General features: G+C 48.8%; 1 protein-coding gene across 1 annotated transcript in view; it reads right to left on the reverse strand.

Moving 5' to 3' along the window:
- The window catches only part of HSD17B12 (hydroxysteroid 17-beta dehydrogenase 12), an 88,698-nt gene extending 74,682 nt beyond the window's left edge, over positions 1-14,016 (reverse strand). Inside the window, exon 1 of the mRNA XM_086749979.1 lies at positions 13,801-14,016. Within this exon, the coding sequence (XP_086606105.1) occupies positions 13,801-13,969 (169 nt within the window). The 5' untranslated portion in view covers positions 13,970-14,016. The remainder of the gene's footprint in view (positions 1-13,800) is intronic.
- Positions 14,017-18,674: the final 4,658 nt, after the last annotated feature.

Below are 18,674 nucleotides of genomic sequence, written 5' to 3' on the forward strand. Positions count from 1 at the left end.
CCTTCTATCCCACGGTCTTAATTACATTTGCTTTAATTGAGTATTTCTAACGGGGGGGGGGGGGGGGGGGGAGGGAGCAGTGAATGATGTTAATTCACCCAAGTTAATCAATTTGGAAGGTTACAGCTGTCTAATGAGAAATGCCCTCGATAAATTACCATCAAGCATTAGGGAGACTCTTACATTAGAGCGATTTAGAAATCCTTGACTGTTTTATTTGTATCGGCGCTGTTTTGCAATAGGTGTTTGCATTAAAGATTGAAGGAAAAGCTCAGGTAACGCTGCCTTGCCCTTTCCCATTTCTAAATAACGAAGCGGCCACTGATGCCTTCTGTATTTCACTCCGAGCCCTGGAAAACTTGCAGTGTTTTCCCCGGTGGAAAACTCCCCAGACATTCCCGTGGAAGCGAGGCTCACACGAAGCCTCTTCCAATGTTTCAGCCGCAATCGATTTGCTGCGCTTTCTTCTTCCCCGCCCGAGCAGGGAGGCAGAGGAAGCACCCGTGGGCGCCGCACGGGCTGGCGCAGGCTGCCCCCCCCGGCCGCACGTGTCCCAGCCGGTGTCCCCGTCACGCGAGGCGGCTGCAGATCCCCCCTCCCCCGCACCTCCCCCCCCCCCGCCTCGGCTCAGTCACAGCCCGGCTGCGGGGATCCGGCGGTGAATGGCGCCCCTTCCCATTCACAGCGGCGAGGCCCGCCATTCACAACCCGCGCGGGTTTCATGAGTGAAACTTGGGGAGGGAGAACCCCTCCGCCCCCCAGCTCACGGACGGGGCGTCCCGCACCCGGGGAAGAACGGCAATCGGGGAGGGGGGAGGGGTGGGCCATCTCCCCGCAGGCTCTGCGAACCGTCCCCAGCGCCGGCCCCGGGCGTTTCGTAAGGGGAGCGGAGGGAGCGCGTTATGTCACCGGTTAGGTAACGGGCGCGGGAGCCGCCGCAGTGACGGCACCACCACCGCTCCTCCTCCCTCCCGGGCCGGACAAGGTGAGGCGGCTTTAACCTTTCGCGGGGCAGCAGCTGCCTCCACCCGCGGATCCCCCGGGAGCAGGGCGGGCTTCCCCCGCCGCCCACCGGGGCCGGGTCCCGGGCAGAGCCGCGGCGGGGCGGCGGCACCGACTCGGACCGACGGCGCCCGACGCCCGCACCTTTCCACTGCGCCTCGGCTGGGCCGGCAGGGGGCGCTGCGGCGCCGCGGCGGCACACGGACACCCGCGGCTCGGCAGCCCCCGCCGCGCGGCCATTTCCCCGCGCCCACGCGTGATGCCCCAGCCCGTGGGCACGGCGCGGTCCCGCGGGGGTGGCCGCCGGGAAGCAGGCGCTCAGCACGCCGGGTCTCGCACGAAGCCCGCGGTTCAAGGAGTGCGAGGGGCACCTCTAATGCTGCAGAAGATCCATCAGAGCTCGCACCCTGAACTGGTGACCACCACCTCTAACAGCTCCCTGTCCCGCACCCGAGGCAGCGGGGCACGCATCCTCAGCGGAGGGGAGGACCCCCGGGCCAGCCCTCGCTCCATATCAATTTCAGGTCCCGATGAGCCCTGCCTCCATCAGGGAGCACTGGCACAGACACAGCACTATTCACCATGTCCTCAACACGTACCCTCTTCCTGGCAAGGTGGACGCATCTACGGATGCTAACATCGAGAAGGCAGCACCCCTCCCCAGTCCCCTACAACCTCCTTCCAGGGTCTCCATTGCAATCTCCCCTGCCCTTTTAATTGAGAGAGTCCTCCAGTCAAGTAACTGGTGACAGGACTCTTCAGCTCATCTCAAGCAAGCTGACCAGCTATGACTCAGAAAAAAAAAAAAAAAAAAGGAAGCTTGGAGCAATTTCCAGCAACACACCTTGCCCAGAGATGTAATGCTGTAAAGGGGGAACAGTGCCCACCAAGTGCCTGGATGCTCTGGAAAGCAGCACCCACAATAGGCTGCAACCACCTAGCTCCCTCCTGTTTGACTTTAGGAACCTCCTGCCCCATCCCTCTTTTTCTATTTGCTATTCTTCTCCCTTTTTGACATCCCATCCTTGCACCTCTCCTATCCCAACTTAGAATCATATCACAGAATCACAGAATGGTTTGAGTTGGAAGAGACCTTAAAGATCACCTAGTTCCAACCCCCCCTGCCCTGGGCATGGACACCTTCCACCAGACCAGGTCGCTCAAGCCGCAACCTGGCCTTGACCACTTCCAGGGATGGGATTGCACAACTTCTCTGTGGGCAACTTGTTCCAGTGCCTCACCACCCTCATAGTGAAGAACTTCCTCCTTATGTCTAATCTAAATCTACCCTCTTTCAGTTTAAAGCCATTACCCCTCATTCTATCACTACATGCCCTTGTCAAAAGTCCCTCCCTAGTTTTCCTGTAGGCTCCCTTTAGGTATTGAAAGGCTGCTATAAGGTCTGCCCAGAGCCTTCTCTTCTCCAGATTGAAGAACCCTAACTCTCTCAGCCTGTCCTCACAGGAGAGGTGGTCCAGCCCTGTGATCATCTGTGTGGCTCTCCTCTGGACTCGCTCCAGCAGGTCCACGTCCTTCTTATGTTGGGGGCTCCAGAGCCAGACACCAGACACAGTACTCCAGGTGAGGTTTCATAAGAGCAGAGGGGCAGAATCACCTCCCTCGACCTGCTGGCCACGCTCCTTTTGATGCAGCCCAGGATGCGGTTGGCCTTCTGGGCTGCAAGCACACATTGCCAGCTCATGTTGAGCTTCTCATCAGCAAACACCCCCAAGCCCTTCTCAGGGCTGCTCGCAACCCATTCTCTGCCCAGCCTGTCTTTGTCCTTGGGACTTCAAGGACTTTCTGATTTAGAAAGGTTTACAACTTCCACAAGAAGAACAAACAACAGAAAATGTTTCCAGTAGTGCTCCTCCCACTTCTCTCCGAGGGGGACTGGGAGCCTTCTGTTGGACTTCTCTTTCTAGTGCAAGAGGAAACCCTCCTTTAGAAGTCATACACTAGGAGAAGCAAAGGAGGTTGCTCTTACCATGTCACCAAATACTGATGATCTTGGTGCCTCAGTCCACTGACCTGAACAGCTTTATTTATCCCCAAGTCCTGCTAGCCTCTTTCTCAAGAGACCCCTCAAAGTAGCACAAATCTGTCTCCCTGCCAATGAGAACTGTTGCAGCAACTCTGTTGCTCTCCTTCAGGTCCTGTAAACCTTTCTCATGACAGCCAGCGCCATCTCACCAAAATACTACTGTCTCACAAGCAACAGGACGTGTACATGGACATCAGCACTCTGAATACAGGCCAGCTGGTGCACAGTGCAGTCTGGCCAGATCACCGTTAAAGGTAGAGCAGCCCACCCCACCTACAAACTAACACAGTACTGAATTTAGGAACAGCATTCTGCTAAAAACAATCATTGTGGCTAAAGGAAGTAGCTTGCATCAAAGATACTAAGACATCTTAAGGAGAAAAGAAAAATTTAGTTATTTTAAGAATATGATCACTGCTCAAGATTTAGTAATAAGGATCAACTTCAGACCGCAGAAAATCCACCACTCGTAAGACTATATGCTGGACAGGAATAAGCATTAGAAGTTACAGTCAGCATCTCTTGCTTAGATGCATGCCATACTACAAATTCCCCCCAAAATAAGGCTTTGAAAATGAAAATATAAATTAGTCTCTACTGTAGAGACTATCTTAAAACAATGTGCATTTATAAAATAAGATATATTCTTACTCAGATCTACTCCCTCCATTTGTGCTGAATTTGTGCTGAAAGTAAGTTCAAGAAGCAAATAAAAAAAAAGCCACAAGGAGACAAATTCTACATAGGTTTATAACAGACATGGTTTCAATCCAAAGCTTACTAACAGTGACTGAAACAAGCTAGTCTATACTGGTACGTCACACTAACATTTCTCTGAACAAATGCATTATTTTCCTGTGTTGGCAAGGCAATGTTTCATATCAGAACTTCTACACTTTGATTTTAACCACAACCAGCAACTGTGTAAAAGTGAAGAATCCAGCTGGGATGAGATCCTACTACAATTCCACATAGCTGGCAGCTTGAAAATCCACCTCTTTCCTTGTAAGCCAAAAAAGTTTAGTCAAAATGACTTCAGGATGAACAGATTTTCCCACTCCCCTCATATTTTCAAACACTGTAAAACATCAAGATTGTAGTTCTCAGAATTAGAGTTTTAAATATAGCCAAATACAACTGGTCTGTCCCTCTAAGGATAAGTCCCCACAGGAAGAACAGAGTACTAAAACTACTGTGTAAGGACTGGCTTAAAGTTTTCTTAAAATTAATTCTGTAACTAGCAAACCAATTCAAGGCCATTATCCTAGACTTTGAAAAGGAAAGGAGCTTGTTAGAACATGTTAGTAAGGATCTCCAAAACTGTACTCTAACACACAAACAAGCCTCTCAGCATACCCACAAGAGGACTGCGTACAGGGCACCCACCTTGACCCACGCAGAACCAAGCAAAACAAGACAAGACTTTGCAATAGCCCATAAAGATGGGCAACAGAACTGACAACAGGCTCCTCCTGCAGTTTTAGGCTCAGTTTAGGCCAGCACAGCTGCAGGATGTCACCCAACCATCCTTTCCTACCTGCTCCCCCAGCATCTGTTCACCAATTGCTTTTCAGGCAAACCAGTAAACTGGTCCAGCTAACCCCGCACCTGGTCGTTCTTGCAGAGCTTGTTGTGAGCCATACTAGCAACCAGATCTCACTCACACCATCACCATGCATCAACTAGAGGCAACATAAGGGAAGCAGTGAGAGCTCACAGCCAGCGACTAGAGCAGAAGCAACTCTTTTGGCAGTAGCCTGGCCTGGGAACAACTCAAGCTGACCACTGAGTTTAACTGTATCCTCCACATATAGTTCCATGATACTGCTGAGTTTCCCTTCTGTTACAGCAGCACTGCAACTTATTTGACACATGGCAAAGCAGTCTAAGGAACATAAATAGCCAAAAATAACCAATTTTCTGCAGGGCAGACTCCTTAACCAGATCACTGCAGAACAAGACAAACACCAGTGCCAGCAGAAGAAGCAGAAAAGCAGAAGAGCTCTCCATCTACCTTATTCTCTCCCCACACCAAACAATTAGATCAGAAAACCATGACATAAAACCATACACTCATTCTTCTTCAGACTAAAGATATCTCATTTATAAACTGACATCACTTGAGAGAGGCAGTAAGCTGATTCCAGTGCACAGGAACATGGAGGCAGCCCTGGAGGTTGAATGCCCAGACCATGACTAGAATTCGCAAAAACTAGCAAAGGTGAAGAACCAGTCCAGCAAATGGAGAATCTTAGATCAGAATGTAAGAACCAATGCAAAGGTACCGAGCAACAAAAGATCTGGCACAGTTCTGAAGACAGAATTGGGACTACCAGGACAAAGATACTAAGATAAAGAGCTCATAATAGGACATAACTTGCCTTTAAACACAACTGTAAGTTAATTAGAACATACATCCTTTCCTGCCACACCAAACACTTAAGTCAGTCATGCAGGATATTTGAGGCCAGTAACAAACACCAAGAAACCCTAACTCTAATCCCTTTTTCAATTACTGGCAGGGTAGCAGCTTCTTCCAGCAATGCAACAATTCTTTACTGCCCTATCCTTCTCCCGGTTGCTTCTTCTCCCTCCTCTCAGAGAAGAGACTCACAAGCTGTGCTGAATCACCTCTATTCAGTCGCACTCTGGAGATGGAAAGCTGCTGTGGCAGACAGGACTCAGACACCAGGAATAAATACTGCGCATATATACCTCTTCAAGAAAAAAAATATTTGTGAAAACTATTAGTGAATATTGAGTTTATAAATCAAATGCCTTTGCTGGCAGGATAAGAATCTTTGGGAAGGAAGTAGAGGGGCCAAAGCCCATGAGAGACAGGTCAACCAGAGACTTTAGAGGAGATGTAAGGGAAAAGTTTAGGAGGAAGAGACTGGCTGGACACAGACAGGGAACATGAAACTGGGACTTGCTGGAAAAAGGATCCAGTGGTGAGGCTGAACACGGAGAGGAGCAGCATGCAAGCATAAGCAAGTGTTGGTTGGGTAGCAGCAGTCGCACTGTAGATACTTCTCCGCCTTTTTTTTTCCATGCCCACACACTTGCACACCTCCACAAACCTCTGCATCTAAAAGCTGGGACTAGAGACTTTGGAAAGAGACCCGACTCTTCCATCTCTGCATAACAGTTTCCTTCCCTCCACAAAATAAAGCTTCGCCCCATCAAGCTTATCCCACACCTTTCAACCTTTTATTCCACTTTTCTCATTCCAGCTTTTCTCCCTTTCTTCTTCAGTGGTGGTCTTCCCAACATACTCAGAAATCCTCTGGAAAATCTTTAGGACTAACGTCCCTAGAGCCGAGTTCCTCACCCTTGCTCTTCCTTGTCCATTAAGTACAGAGCTCCTCAAGAAGTGTAAGCGCAGCTCTCTCTGAGATAACAGCATGATTGATGTAATACACTCATCCTAGGACATCCCAGCTCACAATTACTCAAGAGGAGAAAACAGGAAGGAGGCAGAAAAAACAGCAACCCCCTTCCAAACAACCAAAATCAAGTCCTGTACAGTCAACCAGACAGTAAGTACTGCATATATATACAGACCATGCCTCAGCCTGAGCCACACAGCTGCCTCCCACCCTCTGGGACAAGCAACTGAGTTATGAGAGCAGTACGAGAGAACTTTAAGAAAGAAAGAAGCAGGGAGGGTGACAAAAAATGGAAAAAGAAGTACAAGAAACAAAGGGACAGGCTCCCCGAGGCTCTGTTTCTGGACATCTCATCCCCAGTTTTAAGAACTTCTACAAAAGAGGTTTCTTTCAAAACCTACAACCAAACCCCAGGCTTTTAGGTGTCACCATCTGTTGCTGAGGGCAGGGGAGTAAATCAGAAGCTCAGTAGGAAATTTTGCATATAGCTCTTTTCCAGTGTTAGATGGAGATTATACTGTGGATCAGAATTTCAGCTCTGCTAATGACTTACCCAGTGGGTGACGGTGTACTGTTCTAGACTTCAATTCCAGGAATCTGGGAAGTTGCAGACATTTGGGAAGAAATACTACATTAAGGTTAAATAATCAGGAGTCAAAAAATTGCAGATTTAAGGTAAAATCCTTTTGTGCAATTAACTGGACTGCAGGGGAAGGAAGTTAACTACCCCTAGTTCTAGCATTTTCAGATACTAATATACTCAATCTGAAAAGTATTTCGCTTTAATCTAGGAACCCAAGTTTCCTAAAGCCTATCAGTAAGGGAGCAACATTTCTGTTGAAATGGCATTTCTGTTAGAATAATTAAAAAAGATATTGTATTACTATCATCCCCTCTGTAGCAGACATGGTCTTCCCAAGCCTATGCATTAGGAAAGAAATATTCCTAAGACCAACAACAACATGTTTCATGTACCTACCAAAAAAATAATTCCCAGGTGGTAGACTACTGCAGTTTTCCCCAAGCCCCACCCTCAGGACCTCTTGCTAGCTCACTTGCTCCTTACACAGGAGTGCATTTACCCAACTGGCTCTAACACCCAGTCCAGTTGGACTTCTTTCCTGGGAACACTTCTGTGCTCCTCACTCCTACATCAGGCCTTTCCTTGCTTTCACCAGGGTGCTTCACAGGTAACCTGCCCAAAAGGGAGAGAAGTGCACTGGCCAATAAAGCAATACAAAGAAAATGAAGCAAAATACTACTCTAGATTACTTCCTTGTATGAACTCCCTGGTTTTAAGAAAGTGGTTTCCATTACAAGTGTTCCTACTTTGAAATACACAGAAGGTTGAGAGAACAAGCTACCTTGAAATAACACAGCTATTCATACCCCAGGCAAATAAATTCACAAGCATTTCCCTCTTAGGCTGTTTATCAGAGGTTGGTATTCCTTTCACCTTAATGCAAACAGCATCTGTCCCCTACTCACCATTAGTTTTTTATTTTTGTTTGTTTGTTTGTTTTTGGAGAGACCATACTACAGCATTTAACTCTCCTTCAAATGTATCTCTGTTCCTGCAATTAAACACGGCAAAGCCCATCCATATTCTGATTGAAGTTCCCCAGTGACATTAGCTTTGCACTACTGAACACCTCCACCCAGAATTTCACTTCAAAAATGAAAAGAACCTCTCAGAAAAACAGGAGAATGGAAGTGTCCACACCAAATTAAACTCTAGAGCTGGAGATTATGAGCCTAGTTGATACTGAGGTTGGTGGTGCCCGCACATACACGGTTAGTCTCAACAGGGGCTGACACAAGCCAGAAGTGAAGTGCTGAAGCCCATCAGCAGGGACACAGCAGAACTGGAGATGGGACTCTGGATTTCTGGGCTCTAGGCATTTACACTCCCCCTCTCCTCTTCTGCCCAGAGAGTGCAAGAAGATCACTTAACACGAATGTTGAAAAATCCTACTAAGTAGACATGTTAAACAGTCAGTAACATCATGTGCCAAGGAGAACACCTAAAAGAAGCAGAAAGACAGCAAAATTGCAGAATATAGAGTATGCTTCACTCTTTTATATTGTATAGGAAGCAAAACTGATTGTAGCTGATTCTCTCAACCTGAGAAAATTTAGGATGGATGCTGGGAAACAGTATGTGGTAAAAGGGAAAAGAAGAAGCCATACACATTGGCAGACAGCACTTCTGGGAAGTTCAGATGGGATTAAGGCACTTGCACCAGACCATTCCCAGCAACACATTTCAGTGCAGTAACCCTTCAGAAGCACTTTGCAAATAGCCATACAAGAAAACAATACATGCTCCAAGTTTGACTTGAGCTGTCATATCAAGAGTTACAAGCGAGCTGGCATATTTTCACATGTTCTTAACATTACTTTTTGGATTGATGAGTGCCATGCTTTATTTCATATAAAGGTGGACGTGTTCATGTGGTGTCCAGAATTGAGAATAAGACCAAAAAACCCTCGCCACAGATCCAAAGTGCTGAAGAAGAGAGATGCCCGAATAAGTGTTTCTGCTAGAGAGCAAGAGAAAACCAAAAGCTGTCCCCAAAGCTCCACACACACCAGCCAACCACTCAGGTGCAGGGAAAGCAGGGAGTTGCGTAGAGCCGAGCCTCTCACACCTTGCAGAGAGAGCAGAGCTAAGAAAGGTTAAAACTCCCTTCATTTCCGCACTAACTATACCCTCACCAACATTGCATTAGGTTGGCTGTTTTAACCTGCAACAGTGATTTGTGACGTGGTCCGATAACTATCTTTGCACATTGCCAAACACCTGCAAAGCTAAACTGTACTTACTTGTGCAACAGGGATTGAAACTTATTTGCAGAAAACAAAAAAGCCTTCAGGTAACAGCTATTTCACTTGATGCTAAGGAGCTCAAAAAATTCTTTTGCTTGTGAAAGCTGCTCAAAGTTATCAACAAGTAACCACCTGGTCAGCACTGAAATGAGTGTCCTTTATTTTAATGACAATTTAAGAACTACATACAATCTATTATCTGACATATTTCATTAAGGCTGTCCCAAGAACTTCATAAGGATCAGGGTCTGTTTCATAAGACGCTGTTTCCAGGGACCACAGGAAGCATAACCTTATACATGGAACCTAACTCAAGCCATTAACCAGCAAAAAATTCAGCTTGTCACTTCTTCACGTAGGCATTCACATCTGATTAACTGAATTACATTATTGTTAACGTTTGATTTAGAGTTTGTTAGTACCCCAACTTCCTAGTCTATAAGAGTATGGAAATCTCCTCGCATATTCTTAGTTTTGAAAAGACTTGATCGTAAAGACACACGTAAGTTCACTGCTCGTGAACCCACTTACATACATTTTTCATGCCTCTCTTAGCAGCTCTGGTACACTAATCGCTATTTTTAGATGCTGGACTATGCACAGTCAAATGTAGCCCATGTTAAGTAAAAGAAGGCAACAAGAACAGGCACAGAGTGTTCACCCAGCTTTGCTGCTGATGAAAGAACTTATTGTTAAACATTTACACAGGAAAAGAACTGTTTAAGGCTGAATAACGTTTTTTTTCATCTAAAATCAAATTACAGAAAGTTAGAGGCAGTTGAGAGCACAATCCTGATTAATAACCTCTTACAGATTCTTTTTTAAGAAATCTAGAGCGAATTGCCCACATTTAGCTATTTTTACATGTTAGTGAATAAACTCCAAGAAGCTTAATTAAGGCAAGCTCATCTTCGCAAACATTTGTTGGCCTCAGTACAACTGTACAGCTGTATTCACCACATGAGAAAGCATCCTCACTATCAGACATTTTGTAATCACTAAGTGTGCGATTATTCAACCATGCTTGTATCAAAGGCACCAGGGAAGAAGTGGATGTTTTTCTAAGCCACTGTGAGGCCTGAAAGAAAACAGGACTTTTCTTTGAGTGTGGTATGGTCAATTACACAGTCAAAATAAACTTTGTTTCCAGTTAACACATCACTTCAGTTGCAGCAAATTGGGGAAAATAAAATATTTCTCATTAAAATATCTGCAATTTTGAGTCAGAAAAAAAAATAAATAAAAGTTTAGGTATCTGACACAACCAAGATGTTTGGAATTTCAGAGCATCAGGTGACTACAGCTTGTACTGCCAGTGTATTTTGAATATACAAAGTTGATTATTTGCATGTACCAAACTGGTCTGATCTCACAGCTGACCCTGCTCTGAGCAGGAGGTTGGACTAGAGGCCTCCTGAGGTCCCTCCCCATCTGAACTACCACAGGATTTTTACTTCATTTCACCAAGTTACTGAAGGGAAGGGGCAGAAAAACTATTTCATGTTTTCCAGAAAAAGAGGCGGCTTCCTAAAACAGGAGATACAGCAACTCTCCAAACAGGAGCTATGAGAGCAGACGATGGTTCCCGGCTCCAGACACTCTGCACTCCAGAATACACCCAACTGTCAATGGCAGAGAAGCAAGGTGGCTGCCTGCCACCACCATCGATGGCAGAAGAGTTTCATCCGACCTAAGGAAATATCATTACGGATTACAGCTTCCAGTGTTGCCAACAGATCTGCCTGTCTAGAGGAAGGCAGGGAAACAGCCGCATCTTTCCTGTATTCTTGGTGATTTCAGAATGAATCCTTGGCATTCTGCTCCTGTCAAGTCTGAGGTTTATTTCGCTAAACTGTTTTCCAAGCAAGGGAGCTGTTATTCTTAACTTCTGTTACCAGCTTATGAGGCACACTAAAGGTACAGAGCACTCAACCCAGGAGTTTTTGCTGTATTCTCTCTCAAGATGCACCCAGAAATCCCATATCAGAACAACATCCACTCAACCTCCATCACTATAGTAGCCAAAACCAAGTCAGATGCGAGTTATGGGGAGAGGGGAGAAAAGATTAAAAAAAAAAAAAAACACACAGAAAAGCTGCATACAGACCTTCACACATAAGTGCGACCATAGAAAAAGTAACTTTTTTTTTGTTGAAGCAGCTGCTATTTAAAGTAGTACAAACCTAATTTTCTCAGAATACATTACTGGTTCACGTAGTTGTTCCTCCTCACATCCCCTCCTTCTAAATACCAAAAACCCACTAAGAAAACAAGGAAAGAACCTGTAACTCCATTTCAGATATGTGGGGAAGAGTTAAAGAGCAGTAAGGAGCCCTTACAAAAGGCCTTGTAAGGCCTTTCTAGTTTTTGTGAAGTTGCTTTCTAGTTGTGCAGTAGAAAGAATGCATTGTCACAGTAATCACAGCGTCTAATTAGCATCAAACCCATTGGTTTTTAGAAGAGCAGGAGAGGAGGAAATGCACTTCTTCCTACTTAGTAATTCACTAGTTCTCAAGGTGACCCAATATATCTGCAGCTGTGCCTTCACGTTCCTGTCCAGGAGGAGAGAAAACAGAGAGCCTCCCCAGCCTACTGCTAGTGCCACGATGCACATTAGGGCAAACCGCTCCAGTGCTTACGCAGACCGAGAAAACCTGTCCTTGTTTCTGCTGGAGACCACAGCAGCCACCCCAGTACAGCAGCATCTTGCCTGCATCAGCAGCACGCAGAGGATGTACAACAGCTAGCTGATGATGGCCCCAAGGCTTTCTACAGTGACAGCTTAGGTCCAAGTTAGCAGGCACCATCACCCTGCTTCTCCACTCTCCTTGACATTGCAGCAGTGCTCTCACTTCAGAGCAGGAGTAATAAACAAAGGGAACTTGGCTGTACTGCCAACACTCCTCTTTCTCCATGCCTTGAAGGCCATGATCATAGCAAAGAGAAAGAATAATTTTTGTGAGCAGCCACTGGCCACACACAATGGCCTGCTGCTGCCTGTGCTTACACAGAACAGTGATAAGAGGACATTTGCGTCGCAGCCCTCTGCTCACAGGATGTTTGAGGATGTGACTCAGGGAAGATCTGTTGTCTACAGTTTGTGGTTCCAGCTGATAAGCGGGCATTTGGCTCAAGCGCTGCAAACTTTCATGTTTGAAACAACGCAGAACAAGCTACAGTGGCCACCAAGACTTCTGTGATGCACCACAGGTTAGTAGGTAACTGATAATGCAGCAATATATTCAAAACCAACATTAGAAAGTCAAAGAAGCTTTGGGTCTCCTGTGCCAACTTCAACAGGCATACCACTTCTCCAGCTGGAAGGAAGACACGGGCCTTAATCATCTGTACGTAATGCTGTAACCTGTCCAAAGCACCACCGCTGTATTTCAGACCCACTACATGCTCTGCAATTATGCACGCTGCCGGTTTACTGATGTCCCACACAAGCAGACGTTCAACTGGCCGACCACGTCTCCACACAGGAGTGCTGCATTGGCTCTCAGAGAGGCTACGGGGAAACACATCCATCACCCCTGCGACCTGCCAGCTTGCAGTGGGGCTGCTGTACTACAGGTCTGCCACCTGGAAGCACCTGACACCCTCCTACTCCCCTTGAGGGAAAGAAGTGCCTTCTGCGGCCTTTTAAACTATCGTCTCATCTCAAACTCCCAGCTCTTACAGGTTACAGTTATTTTTACGGCCCTGGCCCGCCTCATCAGTTCCCAACCAGGCAGAGAACTTCCCCTTCCCGCTGCCTCGGGCGGGAACGGATTTGAAAGTTCTCTTGGCTTGATCTGTGACGCAGGCGGAGAAGCCCTTTCTCGCTCCTCCTCACCTAAAAGCTACCGGAGCGTGTCGGACTACGGCGGGAGAAACGGCCTTTCCCCAGCGCGGTTCCTGTCGCTGGGGACGGGGGGACCGAGGGAAGTCAGCACAGCAGAGTCGCCGGTGACATCCTCGGCGATGCTCCCCCGCCGCTCCGGTATTCCCGGGATGCCGCTCAAACGCTGCGGCCCCTCGCTCCCAGCCGCCGCTCCGGCCCCTCGCTGGGCCGCGCACCGGCCCTGGGGCAGCGGGGCCGCGGGCGGGGCGGTGACGGCGGCCCCGCGGTTCCTTCCCCCGCCCCCCCACGCGCCTCCTCCGCCCGGGGCGCGGGGCCGGCGTGACGTCAGCGAGGAGGCGCGAGGCCGCCGCGCGCGGAGCCGCCCGCCAAGCGCCGGCACGGAGACGGGGGGCGGGCGCGCGCCGACCGGCCGGCGCTGGAAACCGGAACCGGTACCGGCACCGCTCTGCGCAGCGCGGACACCGGGCCGGGCTGGGGCGGACGGCCCCGGCCGAAGTTCAAACAAGCCGCGTCTGCCCGCCGCGCACGAGACCCAGCAAACAGCGCTTCCCTCCGGCCCCGCAGCTGTCGCGGGGAGCCCGAGCCCGCCAGCCCCTCAGCCGCTGCCCCAGCGCCTCCCCGGGAGGAGCGCAGCCCCCTCGTTCCCCGCCGGGCCGGGGCCGCCGCGGCCGGCCGGGACACGCACTCACCTGCCCAGGCGCCCAGCGCCGACCCGACGGCGGCCGCGCCGGTGCCCAGCACCCAGACGCGGAGGCCGGTTAGCAGGCGGTAGGAGGCCAGCGCCGTCGCGCAGAGGGCGCCCAGCGCGCCCACCCAGTAGAGGAGGCCGGCGGCCGGGAGCGCGGCTAGAGCCACCATGCTGCGGAGGCGGCCGCGGCCCAACTGAGCCCTCCCGGCCACCGCCGACCCGCAGCCGTCACCGCGCCCGCCCCCGCTCCGCCGCGATTGGCTGAGGGGCTGCTCAGCCACCGGGTAACCTGGCAACGCGGCCGGTCCCGCCCGCCCTCGGGCCGCGCGGCCCTGCCACGCTCCTGCCGCGCCGGAAAGGAGGGGGTAGAGCGCGAGCGGCCACACGCCCCCGTACTACTTGCGGCCTGCGCCCCACGTGGTCGGCACCGCTCTCTCACCGCCATTGGCCGGCTAGGATGGCCGTCACCCGATGACGGTGCTCCGATTGGCCCTAAGGCTCGGGTGTCTCGCAGGATTGGTGGAAGATGGGGCCCCTCTTCCCGGCCCCGCTTACGTCATATGAGCCCATTCATAAAATGCTCAGGCTCCGCCTCGCACCCGAATGGGTCCCGCGGTTCCCCCTTTTCCCCCCGGGCACGGCGCGGGGAGGGGGGCTGTGACCCCGCGGGCAGAGCCGTACGCCCCCAAACCGGGGAACGTCCATCCCGGAGAGCGCGGGGCTGCTGCCGCGACACCGGCCTTGCTCTGCCCCCCACCCCGGCCCCGGGGCAGATCCAGGACGACGGAAAACCGACGGCGACCCGGTGCCACGAGCCGGTCACCCAAAACACCAGGAAAGTCCAGCGGCGGTGGGGGCGAAGGAGACCGCTGCTCAGAAAGGCGGACTTCCGCAGCTCGGCTCGGTGTCAAGGTCTTTTTCTGGCCAGCCAGCCTTTTGTGACGCCTGTTTGGCAACGACCTCGTGACGCAGTAAGAAACCTTCTCCGGGTGAGGTTTTTCGGAGATCCACATCCATCCGAGCTGCTAACGACAGGCAGCACAGAGGGTTGTTGGTGTTCCCTCTCCTTTCGCCCCTGCCTTGGAAACCAGTTTGTCCCCAAAGCCAGCTGCTACTGCTGAAGATCTCCAGGCTCTGCCAAAGCACCGCTCTGCTTCCGACCTCACCCTCTTTCCATGCTGCCCCGACACCTAGGACACCCGATTTTGGCCTTCCCAGACACCCACCACCAACCCCAGCGGAGCCCAAAACAGCCACTGAGTTATCTTCCGCATCCACCGATTTTGTTACGTTGCTCTTTCCCGGAATGGCTGGCTCTCTGCTCAAGCTGGTGGTGCTCGCGTTCATGGGTCTCTGCACGTAGTTTTACCACCAGCCAGTTTTCAGGATCCTCCAGCTTTCTGTGCGCTCCTCGCCTCTGCCAGTTCCCCTCACCCGCTCCTCTGCATTACTTTCCACGCACCGTGCTGATGCTGGATGCAGCCTCTGGAAGGTCATCTGCCAAACCCCGGCACACTTTTATAGATCCCACTCCTGCAGACTGCTTGCTCTAAGCTGAATGGATTTACAAGCTCTATTTAATTTTTCTCTCCTTGTCCCGTTCCACATTCCCTAACCTTTGCCTGCTTGTTGTTCATAGGGCTTGAGCTCCTCAACACAGGAATTACATTTTTCAGAGTTTGGACGGATCTTGTATTAGGTACTACCCTAAATGCAACAGGTAGGCGTACCCCGAGTGTTGCACCTTGAGGTCCTGACCAGATTATGGTGCCATGTGGACACAGAGTTACAAAGACTGCTGCAACCTCAAAGGTCTTATTTAGAAACAAGACACTTTTGTATGACAGCAATCACCTGACGCAACGAACTGCGTGTCCTGAGATACAGGAGATTGCACTTAACGACCTTTCATTTATACCAAGGGAAACACGACCAAAGAAATAAAATGGAAACATGCATTGTTAGGTTTATGTATTTTATTAGTTTAATAAAAATAAATGTTTGTTACATTTCCTGTTATTAAACATATATATATACACACACATACACACAATAGCTTTTCAAGGATACATAATTAATAGAAATCTAAGGTTTCTGTTCATAATCTACTATGGAAAACAAATAAATTAACGGTGGGATTCAAACCTCACTGGATACAACAATACACTGTCTGCAGTGATGCAGATTAAATGCATGGAACTATCATACACTTTGCAATGAAAAACATGTCAAGTCACTGTCTCACTGGCCGATCTATAGGTTTACATTTGATTTTTAGAAATTAATCTTCATCATACAGCAGTTGGAGCACATCTAACGGGAGGGAGCATGTCACTGGATTTCATTCTGTTCCACAACAGGAGGCAACCACCCTCACAGTGATTTAGCTCGTCTTTTTAAAATTTTGTTTGTCAGTCACTCAACTGTGAAAGGCGATACCGCAGAGAATCACGTTTTCTTCATTTTTTTTTTTTTTTCCCCCCCAAAAAAAGAGCCTATCTATTGCTTACTGGACACCATTTTTAGAATGGTGTGATTTACTAGGGCTAGCTCCTTGCAGTCTTTACACCAGGAAAATTCTCGGAGGCCTCACTGAGTGTGTATTCTGTACAACACCTGCCACAGAGAGGACTTGTTTACAAAGAAGTGCAAAACTACTGAGATAACTGAATTTTCCTTTTGTTCCATACCAGCCTTTCCTGAATTTGTAAACCTACTTTAATCTGCATGGAGAATCTTGGCAGTTTTGCATGATCATGTGTGTGTTAGAAAGAAACAACATTGTTACAGTAAGAGAAAAGAACAGAGGCCATCAGAGAGAGGTTCGAGCATCACTGCTCCTTGGGGTCATAGTGCAATTGTAAATTGTTAGAAAGAGCACGTGCTTCCTGTGGCCACAGTGCACTATTTTCTTCTATGGGCTGTCACAGCAGTTCTCAAACTGTTTGCAGGATAACACCACAGCACTCATTTTCACTCTAATGTCTTCCAGAGAACCAGCCAATAGAGAGACAGGAGACAGCAGAAGCATCTGAAAAGAGAAAAGGAACCAGTTTGTCTCTAGTAAAAGATCTGCTGCAATTCAAAGACAAAACATGAGCTGAAGTGAGGGATGGAAGGTAACAGCATGATCAGCAGGGTCACCAAGTGTCGAGAACAGAAGTGGACTGGACAGCATACGTAGAGGCTGGAGGAAAGGAGTCTGGTGTCGGCCCTCCTGCTGAAGAGAGCAGGCAGCTTCCTACTGGATGCTTACATGAGCCACACTGCAGTTACCACGGGGATGCTGACAACTACAAATGGGTCAGAAAGAGGGAAAGAAGTACGTGGGTGCTGTGAAAAATTCGTTGGCCTTTGTGAGAGCCTGCCTATCTTTTATTATAACATCTGCTGCCCACAGTACTGCAGTTGTGCTGCTCCTGAGACCTCTTGTCTGAACAACCTTCTTCTTGTGGGTCAGGACAGAACCCGCTCTGGTGTTCTCCTGAGGAACTGGTAAATCCCTTGACAGAGAAGCACAGACACAGCAAGGCAGTCCTGAAGGTTTTTTGTGTTAAAAAATAATACTGGTTATTCAACAGTATTACTATTTTTTATGCTACTCTGCTCAGAGAGAAAGGCAGTCCTCCGAGAGGCTTACAGTCTACATTTAGAAGATGAGTCACAGGCAGGGAAAGGGACTCACTGGAAAGGAAAGAATTATACACAGGCCAAGTGAGGATTTTGGATCTCGTGCTTATGGTCACCATACATTCCTGAGCAACGGGCATATTCCCCTTTTCAAGGTTAATCCTGGTCTTCCCATGAGCTTTGCAGGTCTGTTCCCATTTCCCATAAGCTGCTACAAAACCTAAAGGAGCACCCAGTCAGCTGAGCTGATGGGCCTGACAGACATTTTGAAGGTACTCATGTATCAACATGCACACACACGTATATGAGGATACCTTGCCAAGGCCCCAGAGATCCACGGTCCCACAGCAGCTTTTATCAGTTCAGGCATGTAGTCAGTTCCAGATGACTGCAGACGCAATCCGGTTCAGGTTGGTGATGCAAGCCTAAGTCAACACACAACTCGGCTACATTGCTCCATTGCATGGAGGGTGGCCAAACTGTATGGCAGACCACAAGAGAGACAAAAGAGAAAGTATTTAAGGAAAGCTAAAGGAATAAAGACAGGCATGAGTAAAAAAGCAACAGTAAATAAAAATTTAAAAAAATAGGATGTAGAACTACAGAGAGGAAGACGTCAAAAGGAGACATAAAGAAGGCAAAAATACAGCAGAGAGGAGAAATAAAATACAACTAATAGGGGATAAAAGAGCATCCAATAAGAAGAGACATTCAATTTTTATTATTAAGTTTTTCTGCTATTTTGCTGCCACACAAGTACCTCACAAGCAATCACACATTTCAGTAGGACCACATTCCCATGCCTCACGCATACATCTTCCCTCCTGCCCTGCTCTCCCACTACCTAAGGGAGACACCTCTTACTACAAGCTCCACAGATGGGAACCAGAGTCAGCCACTCACTGCGCACACAGCGAGGCGTGTGGCAGGGGGCCCCAGCACTCAGGAGGTCTCCGTGCTGGGACCCACTCCTCACCCAAGTCTGGCTAGCTCAGCCAGCAGTAACATCTGCTCTGCAGCAACCCTGAGAACAGGACGGGGGACTGCTGGTTATCTGTGATGTGTCACTTCTTTTCCTGCCACTGAGAAGAGGTGTAGTCATTTGTTTCATTAAATAGCATTCTTGTACCCAGCACTAATTTAATCCCTTTACAAATATGTTTTTCATTCTAGCAAGTCAAGTGCAGCTCTCCCTCCTGTACAGTCATTCTGCTCTCATGCCTCTCTTACCATTACTCACACTTA

Source organism: Chlamydotis macqueenii, chromosome 5 (genome assembly GCF_036417535.1).
Source record: "Chlamydotis macqueenii isolate bChlMac1 chromosome 5, bChlMac1.mat, whole genome shotgun sequence".
Classification (NCBI taxonomy): domain Eukaryota; kingdom Metazoa; phylum Chordata; class Aves; order Otidiformes; family Otididae; genus Chlamydotis; species Chlamydotis macqueenii.